Source organism: Neophocaena asiaeorientalis, unplaced genomic scaffold (assembly GCF_003031525.2).
Source record: "Neophocaena asiaeorientalis asiaeorientalis breed wild unplaced genomic scaffold, Neophocaena_asiaeorientalis_V1.1 scaffold7, whole genome shotgun sequence".
In the NCBI taxonomy this organism is placed as follows: domain Eukaryota; kingdom Metazoa; phylum Chordata; class Mammalia; order Artiodactyla; family Phocoenidae; genus Neophocaena; species Neophocaena asiaeorientalis.
In genome coordinates, this window is record NW_020185337.1 from 13,908,351 (window position 1) to 13,934,717 (window position 26,367).

The following is a 26,367-nucleotide window of genomic DNA, read 5'->3' on the forward strand; positions in this document are numbered from 1 at the left end:
ATTGATGTGCGTATATTGAAGAATCCTTGCATTCCTGGGATAAACCCCACTTGATCATGGTGTATGATCCTTTTAATGTGCTGTCGGATTCTGAATGCTAGTACTTTGTTGAGGATATTTGCATATATGTTCATCAGTGATATTGGCCTGTTGTTTTCTTTCTTTGTGACGTCTGGTTTTGCTAACAGGGCGATGGTGGCCTCATAGAATGAGTTTGGGAGTGTTCCTCCCTCTGCTATATTTTGGAAGAGTTTGAGAAGTATAGGTGTTAGCTCTTCTCTAAAGTTACTTCTCCTTTTTCATTTCTAATTGTATTGATTTGAGTCTTCTCCCCTTTTTTTTTGTTGTTTTTTTTTTTTTTGCCGTACTTGGGCCTCTCACTGTTGTGGCCGCTCCAGTTGCGAAGGATGGGCTCCAGATGTGCAGGCTCAGCGGCCATGGCTCACGAGCCTAGCCGCTCTGTGGCATGTGGGATCTTCCCAGACTGGGGCACGAACCCACGTCCCCTGCATCGGCAGGGGGGCTCTCAACCACTGCGCCACCAGGGAAGCCCAAGTCTTCTCCCTTTTTTTCTTGATGAGTCTGGCTAATGGTTTATCAATGTTGTTTATCTTCTCAAAGAACAAGCTTTTAGTTTTATTGATCTTTGCTGCTGTTTCCTTCAGTTCTTTTTCATTTATTTCTGATCTGATCTTCATGATTTCCTTCCTTCTGCTAACTTTGGGGTTTTTTTGTTCTTCTTTCTCTAATTGCTTTAGGTGTAAGGTTAGGTTTTTTATTTGAGGTGTTTCTTATTTCTTGAGGTAGGATTGTATTGCTATAAACTTCCCCCTTAGAACTGCTTTTGTTGCATCCCATAGGTTTTGGATCACCTTATTTTCATTGTCACTTGTTTCTAGGTATTTTTTGATTTCTTCTTTGATTTCTTCAGTGATCTCTTTGTTATTAAGTAGTGTATTGTTTAACCTCCATGTGTTTGTATTTTCTACAGGTTTTTTCCTGTAATTGAGATCTAGTTTCACAGCATTGCAGTCGGAAAAGATGCTTGATATGATTTCAATTTTCTTAAATTTACCAAGGCTTGATTTGTGACCCAAGATATGGTCTATCCTGGAGAACATTCCATGAACACTTGAGAAGAAAGTGTATTCTGTTATTTTTGGATGGAATGTTCTATAAATATCAGTTAAGTCCATGTTGTTTAATGTGTAATTTAAAGCTTGTATTTCCTTATTTCTTTTCATTTTGGATGATCTGTCCAGTGGTGTAAGTGGGATGTTAAAGTCCCCTACTATGATTGTGTTACTGTCAATTTCCCCTTTTATGGCTGTTAGCATTTGCCTTATGTATTGAGGTGCTCCTATGTTAGGTGCCTAAATATTTAAAATTGTTATTTCTTCTTCTTGAATTGATCCCTTGATCATTATGTAGTGCCCTTCTTTGTCTTTTGTAATATTCTTTATTTTAAAGTCTGTTTTGTCTGATATGAGAATTGCTACTCCAGTGTTCTTTTAATTTCCATTTGCATGGAATATCTTTTTCCATCTCCTCACTTTCTGTCTGTATGTGTCCCTAGGTCTGAAGTGGGTCTCTTGTAACAGCATATATACGGGTCTTGTTTTTCTGTCCATTTAACCAGTTTATGTCTTTTGGTTGGAGCATTTAATCCATTTACATTTAAGGTAATTATTGATATGTATATTCCTATGACCATTTTCTTAATTGTTTTGGGTTTGTTATTGTACATCTTTTCCTTCTCTTGTGTTTCCTGCCTAGAGAAGTTACTTTAGCATTTGTTGTAAAGCTGGTTTGGTGGTGCTTAATTCTCCTAGCTTTTGCTTGTCTCTAAAGGTTATTATTTCTCCGTCGAATCTGAGTGAGATCCTTGTTGCATAGAGTAATCTTGGTTTTAGGTTTTTCCCTTTCATCACTTTAAATATGTCCTGCCACTCCCTTCTGGCTTGAATAGTTTCTGCTGAAAGATCAGCTGTTAACCTTATGGGGATTCCCTTGTATGTCATTTGTTGTTTTTCTCTTGCTGCTTTTAATATTTTTTCTGTGTATTTAATTTTTGATAGTTTGATTAATAAGTGTCTTGACATGTTTCACCTTGGATTTATCCTGTATGGGACTCTCTGTGCTTCCAGGAGTTGAGTGACTATTTCCTTTCCCATATTAGGGAAGTTTTCAACTATGATCTCTTCAAATGTTTTCTCAGCCCCTTTCTTTTTGTCTTCTTTTTCTGGGACCCCTATAATTCAACTGTTGGTGCATTTAATTGTCCCAGACGTCTCTGAAACTGTCCTCAATTCTATATTTTCTTTATTCTGCTCTGCAGTAGTCATTTCCACTATTTTATCTAACAGGTCACTTATCCGTTCTTCTGCTATAACTTATCAGTTATTCTGCTATTGTTTCCTTCTAGAGAATTTTTAATTTCATTTATTGTGTTGTTCATCATTGTTTGCTCATTAATTCTTCTAGGTCCTTGTTAAATGTTTCTTGCATTTTGTCCATTCTATTTCCAGAATTTTGGATCATCTTTACTATCACTACTCTGAATTCTTTTTCAGGTAGACTGCCTATTTCCTCTTCATTTGTTTAGTCTGGTGGGTTTTTACCTTGCTCCTTCATCTGCTGTGTGTTTCTCTGTCTTCTCATTTTGCTTAACTTACTGTGTTTGGGGTCTCCTTTTCACAGGCTGTAGGTTTGTAGTTCCCGTTGTTTTTGGTGTCTGCCCCCAGTGGCTATGGTTGGTTCAATGGGTTTTGTAGGCTTCATCGTGCAGGGTACTAGTGCCTGTGGTCTGGTGGATTAGGCTGGATCTTGTCTTTCTGGTGGACAGGACCACGTCCGGTGGTGTGTTTTGGGGTGTCTGTGACCTAATTATGCTTTTAGGCAGCCTCTCTGCTAATGGGCGGTGTTGTGTTACTGTCTTGCTAGTTGTTTGGCATGGGGTGTCCAGCACTGCAGCTTTCTGGTCGCTAGGTGGAGCTGGGTCTTAGAATTGAGACGGAGAACTCTCCGAGAGCTTTCGCCATTTGATATTATGTGGAGCCAGGAGATCTCTGGTGGACCGATGTCCTGAACTTGGCTCTGCCACCTCAGAGGCCCAGGTGTGACATCCGGACAGAGCACCAAGACCCTGTCAGCCACACGGCTCAAAAGAAAAGGGAGAAGAAAAGAAATTAAGAAAGAAAGAAAAAAGCAAAATAAAATGAAGTTAGTAAAAGTAAAAAAAATTAAAATGTAATTTAAAAAAAGAAAAGAAAGAAAGAAGAGAGCAACTAAACCAAAACAGAAATCTACCATGGTAACAAGTGCTAAAAACTATACTAAAAGAAAAACAAAAATAAACCAAAAAAAAAGAAAAAAAGGACAGAGCTATACAGACCAAATCACACAAAGAAGCATACACATACACACTTACAAAAAGGAAAAAAATATATATATCATTGCTCCCAAAGTCCACTGCCTCAATTTTGGGATGATTCGTTGTCTATTCAGGTGTTCCGCAGATGTAGGGTACATCAAGTTGATTGTGGACATTTAATCCGCTACTCCTGAGGCTGCAGGGAGAGATTTCCCTCTCTTCTTTGTTCACACAGTTCCTGGGATTCAGCTTTGGATCTGAACCCGCCTCTGTGTGTAGGTCGCCTGAGGGCATCTGTTCTTCGCTCAGACAGGACGGGGTTAAAGGATCCGCTGATTCGGGGGCTCTGGCTCGCTCAGGCCGGGGAGAGGGAGGGGCACGGCGTGCGGGGCGGGCCTGCGGCGGCAGAGGCCGGTGTGACGTTGCACCAGCCTGAGGCGCGCCGTGCGTTCTCCCGGGGAAGTTGTCCCTGGATCACAGGACCCTGGCAGTGACGGGCTGCACAGGCTCCCCGGAAGGGAGGTGTGGATAGTGACCTGTGCTCGCACACAGGCTTCTTGGTGATGGCAGCTGCAGCCTTAGCGTCTCATACCTGTCTTTGGGGTCCATGCTGATAGCCGCAGCTCGCACACCAGGAAACAAAGAGGGAAGAAAAAGTCTCTTGCCTCTTGGGCAGCTCCAGACTTTTCCCGGACTCCCTCCTGTCTAGCTGTGGCGCACTAACCCCCTGCAGGCTGTGTTCACGCTGCCAACGCCAGTCCTCTCCGTGGGATCCGACCGAAGCCCGAGCCTCAGCTCCCAGCCCCGCCCACCCCAGCGGGTGAGCAGACAAGCCTCTCGGGCTGGTGGGTGCCGGTCGGCCGTGATCCTCTGTGCGGGAATCTCCCCTTTGCCCTCCGCACCCCTGTTGCTGTGCTCTCCTCCGCGGCACCGAAGCTCCCCCCTCCGCCTCCCGCAGTCTCCGCCCGCGAAGGGGCTTCCTAGTGTGTGGAAACCTTTCCTCCTTCACAGCTCCCTCCCCTTGGTGCAGGTCCCGTCCCTATTCTTTTGTCTCTGTTTTTTCTTTTTTCTTTTGCTCTACCCAGGTACGTGGGGAGTTTCTTGCCTTTTGGGAAGTCTGAGGTCTTCTGCCAGCATTCAGTAGGTGTTCTGTAGGAATTGTTCCACATGTAGACGTATTTCTGATGTATTTGTGGGGGGGGGGGAAGGTGATCTTCATGTTTTACTCTTCCGCCATCTTAAAGGTCGAACCTTATACTTTTCAAATAATTTTTTCTAATGAAGTTCCTCTTGCTTTTGTCAGCTCTCAAGGCTAACACAGTGTAGTGGGAGGTGCAGTGCTATGTTGGGAAGATCACAGTTTTCGATGGTGACAAAATTGGGTTCTGATCCCAGTTCAGCTATTTACCACCTGAGTTTTCAGGTAGTAAATAGCAGAACTGGGATCAGTTATCCTCCCAGATGTCGAGTTTTGCCATGTGTAAAAATGAGAATAATCATCTAAATCCTTAACTGAACAACCAGTCAACAGACCTAACATACTGCCTGGTTCATAGCAGGCCCTCAAATTACTTAACTAGATGATATATGAATCATTATTGTTATCCAGCCAGTTTTGTTTGCCCAATATGCAGCAAGTCAAAATGCAGAGATGCCTAGGTTTGCAGGAAAGAGAGGGTTTATTCACAAGGCAGCCAAGTAAGGAAATTAGGAATAAGTCTCAGAAGCACTTCCACAAAGGCAAGGGCTTGGGGGTATTTATGAGGAAAAATAAAGAAACAGGGTGGTCTAAGGCATGGGGAGCATGGGGAAAAAGATGCAGTAGTTGTTGTTCCACACAGGTGTAACTCATCTACAGGCTTCTGTTCACTCAAAAATGAAGGCCTGGGCTTCCCTGGTGGCGCAGTGGTTGAGAGTCTGCCTGCCGATGCAGGGGACATGGGTTCGTGCCCCAGTCCGGGAAGATCCCACATGCCGCGGAGCGGCTGGGCCAGTGAGCCATGGCCGCTGAGCCTGCGCGTCCGGAGCCTGTGCTCCACAACAGGAGAGGCCACCACAATGAGAGACCCACGTACCACAAAAAGAAAAAAACAAAAAAAGAAGGCCCTTTGCAAGATCTGAGGGTGGAGTTTTCAGCCCTCTGATGTCAAAAGATCACCCAGTGTACACTCACGTGTGCCCAGTTGAAGGGTCAGTGGTCCTATCCAGTTTTAACCAGCTTAGCTCAGAGTAGACACAGGTAACTCCAAGTTCCTGGAAAATGACTCAAGCAAACATCTTATTGTTTAGGCGAGGTGCTCTTGGAGGACATGCAAGTCTTTTGTAGACCTTGATTAATGAAGGCAGGTGAAATGGATTTGACTAATGAATACCCACAGTTTCATTATTTTTGAAAGAGTAGCAAGTGAAAAGAAAATGGCTACAATGTTTTGAACATTTTTCACTTTCTTCTTTTTTTACCAGAGGACGACTTTTTTCATGAACTCCCAGAAACCTTTCCATCTGATCCACCTGAGCCTCTGCCACATTTCCTTATTGAGCCTGAAGAAGCTTATATTGTGAAGAATAAGCCTGTGAACCTGTATTGTAAAGCCAGTCCCGCCACCCAGATCTACTTCAAGTGCAATAGTGAATGGGTTCATCAGAAGGACCACATAGTAGATGAAAGGGTAGACGAAACCTCTGGTGAGTTTTCCATTGCATTTGGACTGCTGTTTAGGATTCACTTACTACTTTGGCATGTTGTCATATTGTTCTTTCAATTATTGAAATTGAAAATAGAATTACTATCCTTTGGTAAAAAGTTTTAAATCAGTTTGGTTAAGATTTGGTGATCTCTTTCCATGCATTGCAAAGTAAAACGTGATGAGTAAATCTTGATTTGATTCCTGTTAGACTGCATAGAATTAAGGCATGGTTCATGCTTAAGAAGATAAATAATGAGAGTGAATAGACTGAATTATGGTAAATAAATACCCCAGTAAAAGATGACCTTGAATTTCACTTGTGTGTCAAGTCTGGTGTCAGGTCTAAATATCCTGGGATTGAGGAACATGTTCAATTAAGGATAAATTGTAGATGTTTACATGACTGTCAAATGTTAATTTCCATGCATTGTTTCCCCTTATATATTTTTAAACAATTTGTAAACATGGTAGACTCAAAATATTCTGTACCTTTAACTTACATCTAAAAATGAATCCTAATTACTAATTCTTGGCTAAAGTTAAATCAAGAGTGATTGAGAATAGTGATATTGTGGGATCCACAAAGAGAAGTTGTGGGTGTAGACTCCATCTGGGTGGGTCTTCATCAGAGTATCTTTGCTTCTGGCATTGTTAAAACTCCTGGCTTTATTGCTCTGTAAACATCATTCTTAATAGTAAAATACTAAAGGCAAAGAGGATGAAGTAGATCTTAATAAATGGTGGGATTTACACTGGCTATAAAGGAAACTTTCTTGATAGGAAGTCTTTATTCCACAATGGGTAAGTTAAGATAGTTCTGGAAACCCCTAGAGTTATTTTAAATTTAAAAGATATATATCTTTCTATAGAGATTCAACATTTTTTGGTCTCCAGTAGGAAGAATAACAATTTGAACTTTCACATCCCTTCTAGATCTGTGATTTTACATTGACATGTATTTTAAAAATTAAGACTTTATTGATCAATATGTCCAAGCTAAATAGTGACAAATATGATAAAAGTGAAAGCATTTAAATATCTTCATTTTCTTTCACAAATATCTCTACGTACCAAAATGGATACATGTTTTCAAAATTCAATTGTAATTAATTCATATTTGTATCCAAATGTTGGTTAATGAGGGGCAAGCAGTGACCAGCATTTGAAGGAAATCTGCTTTCAGTGTCTCTAATAATAAAGAGCTATTAGGTGATGGAGCATAAATATAACAGACTGTGAGAGGCCTGAGAAGAGGCATCTTTTAAAAAAAAAATGCATGCGAGACATATACTTATGTAACACAAATGGTCTTAGAAAATCAGGTGGCAGCTCTACATAATTGTCAATTTGTGAATCAATATGCTCACTGCATGCAAGCTGATGACTATAGAAATAACTGGGTATCCAACTGTATGGTCTCTTCCTTCAGGGAATTGGTCTGTTACACCTCTTGGTCTAATTACTCAGTAAATAACTCCACCAGATGTCTTCAAAATCTCCTGAATTGAGTTTTATTTGTTTCAGCTCATTTATTTGTAAAGATTTCAAACACACACATTTTAATAGTAAGAGGAAAAGAAAGAAATCACAAAACTAAAATGAGAGTCATAAACATACTTAGGCTTGTCTTTACTAGATTAATGAAAAAGCTTTTATAGGAAGATTGTAAATAAAGACAAAAGTGCTCTGATACGGAGCACCTCTAGCAGCTTTATGCTATCTTGGTAATGTGTGTGTGTGTATGTGTTTGTGTGTGTGTGTATTTTTATTTTCTTTTTAAAAGACATTTCCTCTCCATAAAGCATTATATATATATTTTTTACTATTTCCACATAAAATTAATTACTATTGCATATACCAATGATTAAAAATACTTCTTAAAGCAACTATAAATGAAAATATATGGCATGTTTCAAGTTCAGAAGGGAATAGCGTAGAGCTAAGGAAAGTCTTATCAGCCCTAATACTTGCATAGTATTCATATTTGGAGTGGAACACAACATACATTTTTGTTGTCTTTTGTTTTGATGCAAAACTGTACAAGATAGTGAGCATCCAGGGGAATGATTACCTTTAGATTTAGGAAAAAGACAGAGATACCCACAGATACTAGTATTATTTGCTATTGTTCTTAACACACTAGCCAATGCAATTAGACAAGACAAACAATTGAAAAACAGAAAAATTATAAAGCAAGTTGAAGACTATCATTTGGACAAATATGATTTTGTAGGTCTGGAAAACTTATGCAGTTTCATAGGAAAAAATTGAAAAAACATTAAGAGAATATAGAAAAGTGGCTGATAAAAGATATACATACCCCATCAACTTTTCTAAGTACAGTCGATTCAAATTATAATGGAATAAATACATAATTTACAATAACAATGTAAAAAATGTAGATACAAAGCTATCAAGAAATTTGTAGAATTTTAGAAGAATATAAAAATCTAGGGCTTCCCTGGTGGCACAGTGGTTGAGAGTCCGCCTGCCGATGCAGGGGACACGGGTTCGTGCCCTGGTCTGGGAAGATCCCACGTGCCGCGGAGTGGCTAGGCCCGTGAGCCATGGCCGCTGAGCCTGCACATCCGGAGCCTGTGCTCCACAACGGGAGAGGCCACAACAGTGAGAGGCCCGCGTACCGCAAAAAAAAATCTACTCAGAGACCAAAAAAAATAGAATGACTTGAATAAATAGAAAGACATATCTTGTTCTTAGATAGAAAGACAGTATTTTTAAATGTTTGCTATTTGTAAATGAATCCATAAAGTCGCCAACATTGTATGAAAAATAATTTGTGAAAATAGCTGGAAGAATTATAAAATAGTAGCATAATACGGAAATACCAGCTTTTTATAAGTGTATTATAAGGCTAAAGAAGTTTGATCATAGCAAAGAATAAGATACACAGATTAAAGGACCAAAATAGAAACTAGGAAATAAAATCTAAGGCATTTTACAATATGTTGAAGATGATTTTTAAACCCACAACGTAGGCAGTTAGAAAAGTAATAAATAAATAAATAAAGCTTGAGTTCTAGATCATTCTCTAGAATAAACTGAATTCTAGATGTTAGGGCTTAACATCATCATCATTATCATCATCACTGTCATCATTGTTGTCATTGGTAGTCATCACCATCGTCACTAGGAGAAAATTTTGGCAATTTTTTGGTTGGTTGTTTGGTTTCAATGGTGATCAAAGCTTTTTTAATGAAGACAAAATCCAGAAGCTTTATAAGAAAACATTATTTTTTGAAAAATCATTATTAAATTTAAATAAAGCAAGAAAAGCACAAAAACCAAGGGACAGATATATACTAATCAAAGTGCTAATTTAATTAATATATTACTAGCTCTTAAAATATGTTAAGAAAAAGATCTGTAACCCAGTATAAAAAATTGAGCAGAGTTTCAAAATGGAGGTATAGGAAAAGAAATGTAAATGGTAAATACGCATCTAAGAAAATGTTGTCAAGATCAGAACAGTTCTTAGTATACAGTGTTGATGAAGGAGTGGGATAGGGGTATTTCATACTTTGTTGATGAGGTCGCAAATTGATGTAATCTTTTTGAAGATCAATTTGAAAATACCTATCAATATTTAAATGTATACACTCTTTCACTCAGTAACTACAAGTTTAGGAACTATCTAAAAATAGAATTCCTAATGAGCGCGAAGCTTGTGTGAAAGGTGGTCCATTGCACCCTTGTTGCAGTTAGGCTATCAAGGGCTGATCAACTCTAGGATGGAATACTGTGCTGCTTTGTAAAACAGTGAGGTTTCTCCATATGTGAAGCTGTAGAAAAATCTCTCAGATAAAATATGAAATGAAAACCAAAGTACAGAACATTGTGTGCAATATGTCCTTATTATGGAAAAAAGAGAATGCACATGTATTTGTCTATGCATTGGGATTTTTTTGAGAAACATACAAGCAGTTGACAGGTCAGAATCTGGGGCAGTAAGATACTTCTTTTATTGTTTGATTTTTGTTCAATCCTGTGAACATTTTATTTTCTTGATAGATAATGAAACCTGAATTTTAAAAGCCCAAACTACTTTATTGCGTCTTTTTGCCTGTTATCATAAATCTCCAATCTGTACAACTACTGGAAGTGGGGGGATTTGTAGGCCTCATATTAGAGCTCTTTGCTTTCCTGTGAGATCAGAACAGTGTGAATGGAATTGAACTGCTCGGTTTGGGGGTTTTTTCCTCTGAAGTTAGATTCACCTGCAACTTTGGTGCTCAACTCTTTATTTAATACAGTCTGAGTATTGTTTTGTTATGGGCCTTAGTGATTCTTAATATCAAGAAATGTTAGGATACATTGTCTTGAAATATATTACAAATTAGAGAAATTTTCTTGGCATTTTAAAAATCAAATTGGTTCTTAGCTGATAGGACAGAGAGAAGTCATTGCAAAAAGTTTGTTTTTATAGGTCCCTCTACCTTAGAATAATGATATCTGGAAGCATGTGGCATCAGGTACATGGCCTTGCAACTAAGAAAAATCAACTGCGTTCAGGAAAATCTCCATCAGAAGTACGTTTTAATTAAAAAACTACAAAAGAACAAAACAAAAAAGAACAAAAGTTTCTCTCCAATTCACAAAATTCTTCCTTTTAATATGCTCTCTTGCTCTGAAGTATTAAGTAAATGATTATTTATATTCACTGAGCAGAGCTATATACCATTGATCATAAAATATACTGGTTAAAGATCATTCATTACTGTTACTGTTTGCTTTTCCATCATTTAAATCACGTTTACATTTCTTGCAAACATGTAATATTAAGAAGCAGAAAAGTGGAAAGCAGCATATATTAGATGGTTTAGAAATTTTCAATGTTGAGAAGCTCTTGATTTGATAATAGAGTAATAAGTACCCATGTTCCTTTCAGGATTCCGAAGAAATTTTGATCTACTCAAAATTTTATGGTTACATTTTTACGAAAAGCTCAGGCTTGGTTGCTTGCTTTCTATTTACTTGAAGCCTTTTCAACCCTTGTTTCCATGGTGCCTAAGATTCACCATTGAAAAGTAAATATTTCCCCTCTGTGAAGAACCAAGGGAGTTTAGAAAACCTCAGTTGGCTTGAAGTTTTACTAAACCCTAGGTTTTCCCTTTTCATCTTTTTTGCTCACAATAGCAGAATATTATCAATAGGACCAACACAGAGAGTTCCAAGCTTTATACCGAATGTCATGTATTATGACATTTAGTCATCACAGCAATCTTATGAGATAATTTTGGGATTCTCCTTTTGCAAATGAGAAAACTGAGGCTCAGAACCCAGGGTTCTCTGATTCCAAAGCCTCTGCTCTTGGCCCTGTAGTCAGTGTCTCCCTAAATTCTACCATAACTTTGAACACATAACTAAATTGAGCTAAAAAAAGAGCTGTGTAATACAATTATCCCTTTTCTCAGGAAAGAAAATCTGGTTCCAAATGTCAGCTAAACATTTATCTTTCATGGTATTCCTCTCCCTTCTTGCCTTGTGTCAAGTTTTTCATATGTGACCCTTTGTGGTTCTTTAATAATTAAGATAGTGCTTATTAGGATTTGATTGTTTTTATTTGTGAAGGTATTTAACATTTGGACAAATAGAAAAATTGGAAAGAATTTCAATTGGTGAGCAAAAGGTGAGCCTTAACAGAAAAAAAAGAAATTGATGAAGAGAAGCTATACTTGGATACAAATTAAATTGCCTTTACTCAAGACAGAGCTTTTAAAAACTATATTGTGCTCACTCAGATCCCTATTTGTTACAAGAGTGGCACAGCTGAAATTCTTTGTCCTCTTGTCTTCCTATTTTAGATACCTCTTTATTCCATTCCATCAGCAAAAACAGAAATCTCAGCTTTATCCCTTCTTTCAATAGCCAAAGTGATCAGCAAATACTGCTAATTCCTTCTCAGAATTCTCCCATAAAACGTCCTTCTGTTTTTACTTCTTGATGCTACTCCCCTAGTATAGGCCTTAATTATATACCTCTTAGATTATTTAAATAGCCTCCTACACTTTCTTGGTGTCAGCCTTTCTCCTCAGCAATTAATTCTCCAGGTAGTTATAGGCCTAAAGAACAGGCCCGAGTGTTTATATCATTCCATTTCTTAAAATATACGTCTTTCCTTTGTCCATGGAATAAAGCATATCCTCCTTGGTCATATATTCCAAAGCTTCAGTACAGTCTGTTCTTTTTTTTTTTGCGGTACGCGGGCCTCTCACTGACGTGACCTCTCCCGTTGCGGAGCACAGGCTCCGGACGCGCAGGCTCAGCAGCCATGGCTCACAGGCCCAGCCGCTCCATGGCATGTGGGATCTTCCCGGAACGGGGCACGAACCCATGTCCCCTGCATTGGCAGGCGGACCCTCAACCACTGCGCCACCAGGGAAGCCCCGTACAGTCTGTTCTTAATCAAACTTTCTAGCCTTATTTTAATAGTTTCTCCCCCACCGCATGCTCCGTATGCTAGGCCAGTTTGGTTTTTCCTCTTAAACTGTGTTCAGTGAACCACCAGTGTCTTATAAGTGCTATTTGGGGAAAAAACAAAAAGGAAACAAACAAAAATCTTTGCGGTCAAATAATTTCGGAAACACTGCAATAATTATATTCCCCTTTTGGAGAAAGTATAAAGTATATTTGCATGTAGAAGTCCCAGGAAAGTCCCAGAAGTGGAAAAATATTTTTTAACCTCATATTGTTTGGTAGCTGAACTCTTTTTCTCAGAACCTCTGTTAAAATATCATGAGAACTTAATGTCACACCAAGACATGATTTAGAATATGCTGCTCATACATTTTCAAAGGGAAATTATGTAAGATTTGTTTAAATTTTATTAAATGAATGCAAATACTCTACACTTTTGTGTCTTAGGATCCTAGAAGGTTTAAGCTGTGAGACTGTAACAGTCATTTAAACTCAATGAATTATTGGCATGCTTCTCATTAAATTATATTAAAGTGAGCATAATCAGTTTTCTGTTATCATGACTTAATGGTGCTACTTTTGTCATATGGAGCTTTAGGAAATAGGTCTGGTCATCTCCTGGCCTATTCCTAATTTTAGTTATTTGAAACGGACAGTTATCACTTCTCCTTTCCCAAGTTCTCTCTCCTCTTCAGTCTAAACATTATGAGCTGAAGAGTAAGCTCCATGAATTCAGGGATTATGTCTATCTTTTTTGCTATCTAGCTCCATGCTTAACTTGGTGTTGGGTTCTTAGTAGGTGCTCAATAAATGTGTGTTGTATGAAATAATGTTTCTTTATACCATACTTTCCTCCATCCTACCTCTGTTAAAATCCTACTCATTCTTTTTTTTTTTTTTTTTTTTGCGATACGCAGGCCTCTCCCTCCCTGCTGTGGCCTCTCCCGTTGCGGAGCACAGGCTCCGGACGCGCAGGCTCAGCGGCCATGGCTCACGGGCCCAGCCGCTCCGCGGCATGTGGGATCTTCCCGGACCGGGGCACGAACCCGTGTCCCCTGCATCGGCAGGCGGACTCTCAACCTGTGCCACCAGGGAAGCCCAAAAAATCCTACTCATTCTTAAAGAAGTATCTCAAAAGCAATATCATAGGTGAATCCTTCTATAAAACCCCAAGTCATAGCATAAACATGTCCGCATTTCACTTATGTGTGCTTCCATTTTCATTATACTCATAAATGTGAAATGTATATGTGTATTATACATAAGAAGTTATCAATATTCAGTGATTTTTGAGGTACAAAAATGGCAGTTTCTTATAATTCAATATCATATGTTATTTATGATATATATAAAATCTCTGTCTCTTCAACTAGATTGGAATGGTATGGTAGGGCCTGTGTTTTGTAAAGCTTTGTCTTTTGTAGTTTATAACATATGGCATTGAGCACAAGAGATGATGAATAAAAGTTTGTTTGTGAGATTGTAGCCATTCATCCTACTAAATTTGGGTAACTGAAATGTAGTGATACATACTAATGATGTTTTTATTTGGAATACTTTGTGAATAGGTAATTTGAGAAATGCACAAAGCATAATCTTCTATAAGAGTAGTTACTTTACACATTAAATAGACACAATTTTCAGACCAGTTGTTATTCTCCATGCAAAATAATTACTGTAAACTTAGTTCTCATTAATAGAATTAATATTTTCAAAAGGAAGTTAGGTGGGCTTTGTTTAAATTTTAGTAAATGATGCATAAAATTTGGAAGCCCTATTTGAACTTTATTCCATATTTTGTTATGTAATTCAGTGGGAGTATTGCCTTTGCAAGAACAGAGCCTTACATTTGTAATATGTGTCTGCCAATGAAGATAAATGATTCCGGAATATAAATCAATTATTTATTTGATTTCCTTCTCAAAGGTCCTTCTTTCAATACTGGAAACTAACAATTTTTTCTTTTTGGTATGAGGCTAGCCCCAAAATAAAAATAGAAAACTGGCAAGGATCCATGTAGTACATTAAGGCTTTTCCACTGAGTCAATCAGGTAACTTGGCAAGAAAGTAGTTACCAGTTAGTGATAACAGAATATTAATTATCCCGAAATATATACTTTTTCATATTCTTCATTTTTTAGTGCTCACAATTGATTTATCCTAATTTCACATCGACATTTTCTTTAAACACCGGGGTTCACATGGCCAACGTATCCCAGCTGCAATTACAAAAGTTGGTTGGATTGGAGTTCCAGAACTTGGATTTTAGTTGCTTTCATTCCATTCTAGCATGAAAATAGTCTTGGCTAGCTGAGTGATTTGGGCTCTCACTGTATATAAAGATGGCTTTTGTTTCCATTCTCTTCCTAACTTACAAACAGAAGTGAGTACTTGAAAAATTGGGGGCTACACATTTGGATTCCTTTTGTTTCTAATATGTCATTGTCATGAAGTTTTTATTGTTGTATATTTTATAATTCCAATATTTGCAAACATCAATATTATAGATTCTGTACATACTGCATGCAACACACCCTGACTACACCATATTTACAGAACTATATAATTTTAATTCAGTTTTATCCCATGGGGAAGATTTTTAAGATTTGAATTACATACTGTATAGAAAAATGTAATATCATGTATTTTTTAATACATGATTGTATTAAACATGATTGTAGAGTAAGAACATGATTAAAGTAAAGGCAAGAACACATCACATTTTTCAATGCAGTTTTAGCTAGCTGTGTTTCATTAGAGGAAAACAGAAATTTTCTAAAATTATATACAGCGAGAGTTTTTAATGTAATGAACACAAAGGAATTCTCCCTTGCCAGATAACACTTAGGGCAAGGTTACTTGTAATGCATTACTCCTTTCTCTTCCTACCGTTAAGATGAAAGCATTGATTAATACAGTGTAATCAAGAATATGCAGATAAGTTGATATGTAAGTACATACATATGTATATTTGTGTGAGTGTGTTTGTGTGTGTGCCTTTCTAAATTTTGAGAAGAGAAGATCAAATGCTACCCAACCCTAGGCTCATACAGAGACTACAGTAAGAAACAGGAGTCCAAGAACCATTCTTCACTAGATTACTTGCTACCCAAACAGGGCATTTCAGGAGCACAACTAGTGATTGTGTTGCTATAGCAATTTTGCCATGTGCCCAGCAACCATGCATATGCCGTGGCTTAGAGTTTTAATATGCCCACTTCAAAGTGAGAATAGCACAAGTGTTAAAAGCCATAATGTATTTTTAATCTAATGTTTGGCTAAAATATGTAAGGGTCTTGTTTTTGTTTTTGTTTTTCGGTATGCGGGCCTCTCACTGTTGTGGCCTCTCCCGTTGTGGGGCACAGGCTCCGGCCGCACAGGCTCAGCGGCCATGGCTCACGGGCCCAGCCGCTCCGCGGCATGTGGCATCTTCCCGGACCGGGGCACGAACCTGTGTTCGCTGCATCGGCAGGCGGACTCTCAACCACTGCGCCACCAGGGAAGCCCTATGTAAGGGTTTTTTTTTTTTTTTTTTTTTGTAAGGGTTTTAAAGAGAGTTTCTTGTTCTTTATTTTCATGGGAAGGAACATACTTAACAGAGTTCCAGATTATAATATGAAATGGATTTATCATCTTATTTAAGGAAGTTTGAGAACAATTTCAGCTTAAAAAAGAGGGTTAGCTTCCTAAAGAGCATGCCTTTCTCTGCAAATTTAAATGCTCTCTTTTGGTTTCTGTACCTATTATGCTAAATATAAATAAACCTGGTTGATAATTATTCAATAACGACCCAGGTTATTGTCCTTCTTATTTTGTGATGTCAGGAATTGTTATCCATTCTGTTTGAAGCTCTGTATCTATCACTAAATCTTCCTATTCAATATTCTCCCAATACTTGGCTCAAAATTTTCTCTCTCCTCACCCCACGTTTTTGGGGCATCTTAAAAAACGGAACAGGTAACTTTTTAGTTAAAAAACTATTGCAATCAATGAATAATCTAATGCTGAAATTTGAGGGGTGAAGCCTTTACTTGCTCTGGATTCTTTAGTCTTCTCCCCCTAATTTCGTCAATCCAGAATCATCCCTTAGCTGGGGATTTTCAGAGCCCTCTTGGGGATGCCTGTTGAAATAACCAGTCTTGCCAATTCCTCTGAAAAGCACACAAAACCAGCATATAAAACATGAGAACTACAGTTAGCAGAATATCAGGGTCTGGCAAAAAAGCAAGCACAGCATGTAGGAAGTATAATATCTAGCAATGAAAAACAATTCAGATTAGGGAAGTCTTAGACTCATTCCTAATTTCATTGAGGGTTTAACCTGATTTTTGAAATCTGTTTCGGAAGAAATCTCCAAGAACATGAAAGCAAGAGCAGCAAGGAAATATTAAGGCATTTGCTGTCAACCCTGTGGCTGCATTTGACGATCATCAGTGGGAGATTTTTGAAAATACATATGTCCTGGCCTCACCCCCAGAGAGAATGGTTTAATTGGGAACAGGGCATAGCTTTTTCTTTGTCTGTCTGCTTGTTTTAAGCTCACTAGCAATGCTAATGTACAACCAGGCTTGAAAACTGTTGAGACACTGCTGTGAAAATGCAGCATAGAGGAAGTACATAGACTTTCTATTCAAAAACCGTGACCCAGATACTTTACTTGGTGCTGTAAGTAGAGATAAAACTAAGACCTGATGCACTTAAGGAGGTCACAGTCTAGAGAGGTCAAAATAGAGGAGGGAAAAGAGAGAGTGGAAAAGAGTATGCTTTACTGTTTGCTTGAGTTCTTTCATTATGAGAATAAATTTGTGAAACCCCTTGATATTTCCATGGTATAGAGTTACATGGTAGAGAGCCCCTGCTTTCTTCAATACCCTTTCGCCTGTCTCTGCCTATTAAACTTCTCAGGCTGAGAGATAGCAGCCTCCTGACGGAAGAGGGGGGAACTTCAGGGCTTGAGTGAATTAAAATTTAGCTGGAAAAACCCAGGGGAATGTTCTGTACAAGGCAGTTCCAGGAATGGCAGGGAATGAATGACATGCCTCTTTTTATAGCTACAGCCTTGATGATTCTAGACAATGATGCCCTCTGTTTGAAATGACGTTAGTGACTAAAAGGCTACATCCCCACACCCATCCCATGGGGCATTTGTGAAACCAGAAAAACACTGCATGGCAGACAGCTTTTCCTCACCTTTTTGCTCTGTCAGATTCTTGAGTCTACTCTTTGAATGTACAGACAGAGAATAAATGCCCTTAGTCACTGTATTAGTTTCTGAGGGCTGCCACAATAAATTACTATGAAATTCGTAGCTTAAAACAACAGAAATTTATTCTCTTACAGTTTTGGAGACTAGAAGTCTGAAATCCAGCAGAGTCACACTCCTTCTGGGGACTCTGGAGGAAAATCTGTTCCTTGTCTCTTCTAGCTTCTGGTGGGGGTCCCGGCATTCCTGGGCTTGTGGCCCCATCACTTCAATCTCTGCCTCTGTCTTCACATCACTTTCTCTTCTTTGTCTGTCTTATCTGTATGTCTCTTGTAAAGACACTTATCACTGGATTTAGGGCCCACCTTGATAATTCAAGATCTCAAAATCCTTAATTTAACTCTATCTGCAAAACCCGTTTACCAAATAAGGTAACATTCACCTGTTCTGGGGATTCATATGTGAACATAATCTTGTTAGGGGCCACCATTTAGCCCACTATAGTCACCAAACATCTGTCAAGAAGAAGTCACTTAATATGACAGTTGAAAAGGGCAACAAACCTTAACAGACACCATACCAAGAGGACAAATAGGTGGCAAGTAAACAAATGAAAAGATACTCCACATCCTATATCAGGAAAATGCAAATTGAAACAATGAAATACCACTACAAATCTATTCAAATGGCCCAAATTCAGAACACTGACAACACCAGTGCTGGCAAGAATGTGGAACAACGTGAACTCTCATTTATTTCCGGTTGGAAAGCAAAATGGTACAGCCACTTGGAAGGCAGTTTAGCGTTTTTTTACAAAACAAAACATACTCTTACCATATGACACAGCCATTGCACTCCTTGGTATTTACCCAAAGGAACTGAAAACTTATGTTCACACAAAATCATGGATGTTTATAGCAACTTTATTCATAATTGCCAAGACTTGGAAGCAACCAAGATGTCCTTCAGTAGGTGAATGGATAAATAAGCTTTAGTCCATCCAGACAAGGGAATATTATTCAGTGCTAAAAAAAAAAAAAAAGTTGTCATGTCATGGAAGGATAGAGAGGAATCTTAAATGCATTTTACTAAGTGAAAGAAATCAATCTGAAAAGGCTACATACTGTATGATTTCAACTATTTGACATTTGGGTAAAGGGAAAACTATGGAGACAGTAAAAAAAATCAGCGGTTGCCAGGGACGGGAAGGACGAATAGGTGGAGCACAAGAGGATTTTTAGGGCAGTGAAACTACTCTGTATCATACTTTAATGGTGGATACGTGTCATTACATATGTCCAAATCCATAGAACGTACAATACCCAGAGTGAACCTTAATGTGAACTATGGACTTTGGGTGATGATGTGTCAATGTAGGCCCATCAATTGTAAAAAAAATGTACCACTCTGGTGGGAGATGTTGACAATAGGGGAGGCTATGCATGTGTGGGAGCAGTAGGTATATGGGAAATTTCTGTACCTGTCTCTCAATTTTGCTGGGAACCTAAAACTGCTCTAAAAAATAGTAGTAGTCTATTAAATACCAGGACCAGAAAAGGCCATGATAGTGGAGGCATGAGTAGGGCTGCTGGGTGCTGAAAGAGAAGGCACTTACCTGGCTATTTCCCCTCGTTTAGTCAGTATTTCTAACTTAACTATACATGTAGCAGGCAACGAAAGCATTTCCTCGTGTTCTTTACCAGCTTTCTAAAGCCTCTCCCAATCTGTTGCCTTGTCCTGTGGGCCAGATGCAGGGAAAGAGCTGCACAGCCAGGCTCTTGTATCGCTCACTTTTCTCATGCCACGGCATCCTTGCCAGCCTCTGTGCTCTAACAGTTGTCCTGTCTCATGGAAACCTAAAAATTCTCACAGCTACGTTTCTCATGAAAATTTTTGCCCCACAGAGTTGCCAAAACCAAATCGAAATAGCCAATACAACCTAAAGAGCTGCACTTGATAATTTCTTCTACACACACACACACACACACACACACACACACACTTTCGCTTGACCTAGCAACACAATAGGAATGTAAACACATTGTTAATGCAGTCGCTCTCAGTTGGCTTCCCAGATGGCTTAAGTTCAATAGATTTTTCCCCCTGATTTCCTCAGCTTCTCCTAGTAAGTGCTAAACAACCATTATGCCTTTTCCTGCACATTGAGATTCATCGGCAGCTACTAAACTGCCTCCAAAGTGCTTCAATTTTGCATGAGTGCTAAGCTGAGGACTGGGAGACATTACCCAGTGCTGAAGGCCCAGATCATTAGAAAGAGCATGTAAATCCTCTGAACCAGAAATAAAAAGTGCGGAGATTTCCTTTGTGAAGTCCCAACTGCAGCTTTACGTAAAACATGAACCTTTGGCAAGAGTTTAGGTGTTTCTTTTTACCTTCTCAACTGTAATTTTGCCTGACTTTGGCTTATGTGTTCTCATTTTTTTAAACATTTATTTCACAGTCAGAAGCGTATGAAATAACAGCCATGCGCTGTCATTATTTCTCTTCTTAGGACACCGGAGCCCCCTTCACTTTTTAACGGGGATGGAACTTCAAAGGATTGCTAAGGGATCACCCACATGATATGTTTTTAAAACAAACCTGAGACCAGCTTGGGGGGATGGGTGGAGATATATGAGATATGTGCAGGGGACATAAATCTGTATTATTTAAGTATAGACGTAGGAAGTGTACCGATACTGGGTTATGGAGAGAGGTTGGGGTAGAATCAGAAGAGGATAGGGAAAATTATTAATGAGAAAGAGGTGTTTGTGTTCTCATTTCTCAATAGATACATCCCTGTACATTAGTGCCTAAAAGTCTTATTTGTGTTTTTCAAGGTGAACATCATTTTATCTGTACTTGACCTGTGTTTCCATCTCTGCTATCCTCCCAGCCTGCTTGTCAGACTACCTCGCTGCAAATTAGAAGTGAGCGTGTGGTCAGCTAGAGCAGTACCTGTGGGAGAGCGGGTCCAGGAGGGCTGGAATTCTGAGTGTCCTGCAGCTCTGCCTGCTGTGGGGCTGGGCTGGGGCCCTAAGCCCGTGGAGTCGTGACAAAAGCTCTATGATGGGAAGGTTGGCTCTCCATCCTCATTCAGTGTTTCCTTTGCAGCAAAATTTTGTGAACAGTTATGAGAACATTTTACGTTTTTGTCTATAGTATATCCATTCAAGAGTAATAAACCAGGCTCCTTTTACATGATTGGTCTGTAATTACTTCTCTTTTTCCATATATGTATGTGCTAACTCAGGCTATCTTTCTTTTAAGATTCTGAGAGTAAAAATATACATTTAAGATGAGATACAGCAGTTCACTATTTATCTCTAAACGTATTTCCAAGGACATTTATTTATTTATTTTAATTAATTAATTAATTATATTTCTGGCTGCGTTGGGTCTTCGTTGCGGTGCGCGGGCTTCTCATTGCGGTGGCTTCTCTTGTTGCGGAGCACGGGCTCTAGGCCTGCGGGCTTCCGTAGTTGTGGCTCACGGGCTCTAGAGCGCAGGCTCAGTAGTTGTGGCACACGGGCTTAGTTGCTCCCCAGCATGTGAGATCTTCCTGGACCAGGGCTCGAACCCGTGTCCCCTGCAGTGTCCACTGCCCCACCAGGGGAGTCCTCCAAGGACATTTATTAACCACTGATTTATTCAACACCGCATATGCAAGTGGGATCTGACAGAAATGTGACTAAATGGGCTTGTAGGGTAAGAAATAAATGCATTCCAACTTGGAAGTGAAAAGAAAATACTAGATGAATGATATGCATGTAAATACACATAGTATTATTTGGTGCATATGTATACTGCCTATATAACATACCCACTTTATGCTGAAACCCAGTTTTGTTTGTCAGCATGTTGTATCTATCCTTCAGACTGAACAGTCCTATCCATTAATTTCATTTTACTAACTTTTCTGAAAACCCAGCTAATCACGCAATGTCATCTCTATTAGTGTATCATCACAAAATATTAATTATTGTGGTTCCACACCTTATGACACTGAACTGCACGTATTAAATAGCTAGCTTTCCCGTTCTCCCGTAGAGATTGTCTATCCGCTAGGGTGTGTATCCTTTGAAGGGAATACATTTATAAAAGAAAGGAAAAGAACAAAACTTTACCTGGAGATATGAACAGACACATGATTGAAGCTGTTTGTTCAGTTGGCAGTATTATACAGTTACATAAATATCTCAGGAAATCGGAGCTCGTGGTGGGAAACAATCATTTTTCCTTCTTAATTTTTCTTTGTGGTGCTGGTGCAGAATGGACGTGAAGACATTACAAGTTACACACGACATTCAGAATCAGGCATCACTCGTACATTATTTCAAGTTTTAGTTTTCCTATCTCTTGTGAAAACATCAAAATAAGATGTGGGACTGTAAAGAAAATTATAATAGTAACTAAACATCATAACCTAGATTTTCACATCAATTTCTTCAACATTTATTTTAGAAATAGTATTTTGAAAAACTGCAAGTACACTATTTGAAAATTTTTTCTTACATAATAAGCCAATTATACTGTTTTATAGCATTTGGGGCATAATATTAAAATCACACATTCAGATATTTGAAAACTTTATTATATTGTAGAAGGCCATCTAATATTTATGTCGTATTCTCTCCTTCCTGGGCACACAGGAATATTACAAGTCCCACTTCCTTGCTGGGCAGCTTGGCCAAGTGATTACTTCTAGCCCATGGGCTATGAGTGAGCTATGTTGAACTTCAGAGCCAACCAAGCCTTTTAAGAGCAGGTGTGAGCTCTCTGTGCTCTCTTCTCCTTGCTTCGAGACCCTGGTAGCCATGGTTGAGAAGATGTAGGTTGAAGAAGGATGTAGCCTGAATTACTAAGAAAGCTCATACAAAATAGCTGCCCTGAAGACTTCTGTGATGGAAACATAGACTTTAATTTTGTAAAGCTCTGAAATGAAGGGCATTGTGTAGTACACAGCATGGCATAAACTATTTTAGCTTCTGAAATCACATTAGTTAGGCTAGTTAGTATCGTATTAAGGGCTTACTCTGCTAAGAGTTTTACATGTATCACCTCATTTAATCCTTAAAATAACCCATTGAGTTAGGAATTTTAATTCCTATTTTCTTGTTGAGGAAAGTGCTATTTAGTGAGGTAGAGGAATTTTCCCAAGGTCATACATCTAGTCATTTGAGGAACTAGAATTTGAACCAAGTCCTTCTCCAAAGATCATACTCTCAATTAAGTTAATTGCCAAGGATGAATTAAATATAAGGTTTTACTGGCAAATAATGTAGCAGTATTGTCTTCTGGAATTCTACCTAAAGCCTTATGTTTATCAAAAACTAAGTACATGTAACTTAGAATCAGTAGAAGGTCAAAGAGACATTCTCTGCATTTAAAAAAAAAGGAAAAAAGGGGCTTCCCTGGCGGCGCAGTGGTTGAGAGTCCACCTGCGGATGCAGGGGACATGGGTTGGAGCCCCGGTCCAGGAAGATCCCACATGGCACGGAGTGGCTGGGCCCGTGAGCCATGGCCGCTGAGCCTGCGCGTCCGGAGCCTGTGCTCCTCAATGGGAGAGGCCGCAGCAGTGAGAGGCCCGCGTACCGAAAAAAAAAAAAAAAAAGTAAAAAGTTTAAGTGCATTATACTCATTTGCATTATTTTATTAAATCATCTTTCCCTTTGGAATAATAAAAGAAAAATTTGAGGCAGGGATCTCAGAATATATAAAAATATTTTGGAAATATCAGAACAAATAGTTATTCCTCAGTCTCTATAAAGTTCAAATTGAAAATTGTTTCAGCAGGAGTTCAGTACATACTCCTGGCTTGAAAATATGAACTGCTAATATTTTTCATCTCTACTTAGAATTTCATAAGTTAAATTTTTTCCTTCTTGTAAACTGAGTCATTCTCGCATACTAGAATTCTTTTTTAAACGGATAAGAAAAAAGGATCTTCTCACTGATACTTGATCTGTTTTCACTCAGCTATTACTGGAGGCCCAACAATTTTGGAGGCTCTAAAAAGCATTACAGTAACTCCACTTTTTGTTCCCTGTTCTTAGTGCAAATAGCAAACATGTTCAAAATTTAAATAAGAGCTGTGTTTGATTATGTCTTTCTGGCTAGGATAGGAGGTACAACTGCCATCATGACTGAAAGTTCCTTTCCTCTAAAGTCTAAGGGAACACAATCCCATATCTTTTAAATAAGTATATCTTAGTGTCCTGGGGGAAATATTCTTTCATTAATTCAACAAATATTTATTGTATGCCTACAATATGTACCAGGTATTATTCTAGGCCACAGCAACATCAGGTAGCACACAAAAATTTCTACCCTGATGGAGCTCACATCCTAGTTGGAAAGTGAAGAAAGACTCTAGAAAACGTGATTGTGTTTATCAATTTTAAATCTTCTCTAAACGATGGAAGTTTGCTTATTCTGCCCCAAATTAGTCAGAACTACCCTAGTTAGTTATTTCTATTCAGTTGCTTTGTGTCCCTGCCTCACCTGGGAACTGGGATAGGGATGTAAGAAACTCCTAATGGGTGAGCTGGGCAAGCTTCTTCATTACAGAAATCAGTAGACTCTTCACTCATCCCATCAGGGTAGCTTTACTCTATCTGTGCTTTAATATAGTAGGGACCTAGGGGGTGAGGAAAGTCCTGGGTGATTTGGCTGAAGGACAGGAAACTTAAAGGCAAATCACTAGAACTTACGCCTGCTGTTCAGATTTCATTTCTAAATATCGTAGCCACATCTGCATTGCCCTGGACAGTTCACATCCCCACCCAGACTGAACTCTCCCAACTCTATTGAAAATTTCCCAAACCAGCCACGTCTTTCTCATCTGGGTACGTGACTAATACAATTTCCAGTCAGGGTGTTCTTCCCCCCTCTTCCCCTCCCTTAAAACTATGTTAGTACCTCCAATGGTAATTTTGTTACCAGAATATAGTTTTATTCTCAATTACTATTTTATAGGATATTTAAAAGGAATTTTATAGATTTCAAGATCTTTTGTAGGTGTTATTCCATTTCTTTCCTCACAAACCAATGGAACGAACAAATTCTTAACTTTATTTTACAAGTTGGGAAACCAGGGCTTGATGGATTTAAGACTTTCCAGAAGTCAGATAGTATATACAAAGCAAGAATTTATTCTCTTATCTAAATAAATCACTGGGTTGCTATGTATTAGACAAGTATTTGTCTGGTCCCTCAGTTGTCATAATAATTGTCTGGATGATTTGAAGTTTTGTTTTAAATGAGCATTTATAGTTTGACTTAAAAATTTTTTTAAACAATATGAAATGTATTGCTTTTAAGATAAACCAGTAGCTGTCCCCAATATCCTACATATGAACTGTTGTAAGTGGCAGTCACTCCAGAGGTGATGGCTCTTAATGCTTGTTTCTAAATCATTTGGGATAAGAAAAAACTAAAAGCCTGACAGTATGAGTAATTAGTATTCTGAATATATGTACCTGATTTTTATCATCAGACTCTTTTCAGAGGGTCACCAAGAATATTGCTCTTAACACTTATGATTAATGACTTGTTGTAAGATCATTGATCTGAAAAGAAATGTATAATGATAATTAAAATTAAAATTAGTAAAATTCAATTTAAGTAAATCAGATTAGTTTTGCTTACTAGTAAAGTCATATTAATCTTCCTAAAGAATATGTCATTTTTAAAAATGTCATTTCACCACTGTACAATTTTCACAGGCTCCCTTCTCCACAATACAGTCTTCTGTAACTTGCATACAAGGCTCTCCAGGAACCTCTCTTCTAATTCCATGGTCTTATTTCTTTACTTAATTCATGTAAACTACTCTGCACGGTGGTCACCATGCTTTTTCATCTCTGCCCTTTGGCTTCTTGCTGTTCTCTTCTCCTCAAGTGTCTTTGATTCCTCTTTAAATTTTTAAACCCAAACCATGCTTCAGCTTAAAACTCAAATATTCCATTCCCCAGGTTTCCCGTTGATCTCTCCTTCTAAAGCAATTTCACTATAGCTTTCTTTATGGGGTTTTCAGAATTTTCCAAACAATGGATTACTTTTATTCAATAGATCAACATCTGGTGAATGCTAAACAAAACCTCATTGAAAGCCATGATGAAATGGGTTCTGTGTTTATGCTGACTGTAGGGTTCTATGGTTTAATAAATTTGGGGGGAATGGTGGCAGTCCAAATTAAACCTACTTCTTTATGTCAGAACTTCTGACCAATATCTTCAGTATACTAATGGGCACTCTGAGTTTCTAAGAGAAAGTTGTATTAAGCAGAAATCCCCAAACTTATTTGAGCAAAACCCACTTTTTTAAGACACAGTTTAAGGAATATTGGTGTAGTGAAAGGAATGGGAACACTGGATTCAGACAAATGTGGATCTAAATCCTGATTTCAGTAGTTATTAGCTGTGTGAACAATTGTTTAAATTCTGACCTCCACGCCTTACCTGTATTAGAGGTGTAACAATATTAATCCCAAGGATTATTATGCAGATTAACTGAGACCCATGGTAGATGTTCAGTAAATACTGGTTACCTTTACTGTTCTGAGTTACAATTAAATTTACCTGTAGCTTGGATTTAACACTACTTTGTATTATAGCTATAACAAACAAATCATTCATTCATTTAACTTACATCAACTAGACAAATAT

The 26,367-nt window shown here is 38.4% G+C and overlaps 1 protein-coding gene across 2 annotated transcripts in view; it reads left to right on the forward strand.

Moving 5' to 3' along the window:
* The window catches only part of UNC5C (unc-5 netrin receptor C), a 389,709-nt gene that overhangs the window by 226,814 nt on the left and 136,528 nt on the right, over positions 1-26,367 (forward strand). For both annotated transcript variants that reach the window (XM_024736100.1, XM_024736099.1), the window contains exon 2: positions 5,837-6,058. In XM_024736100.1, the coding sequence (XP_024591868.1) occupies positions 5,837-6,058 (222 nt within the window). The remainder of the gene's footprint in view (positions 1-5,836; positions 6,059-26,367) is intronic.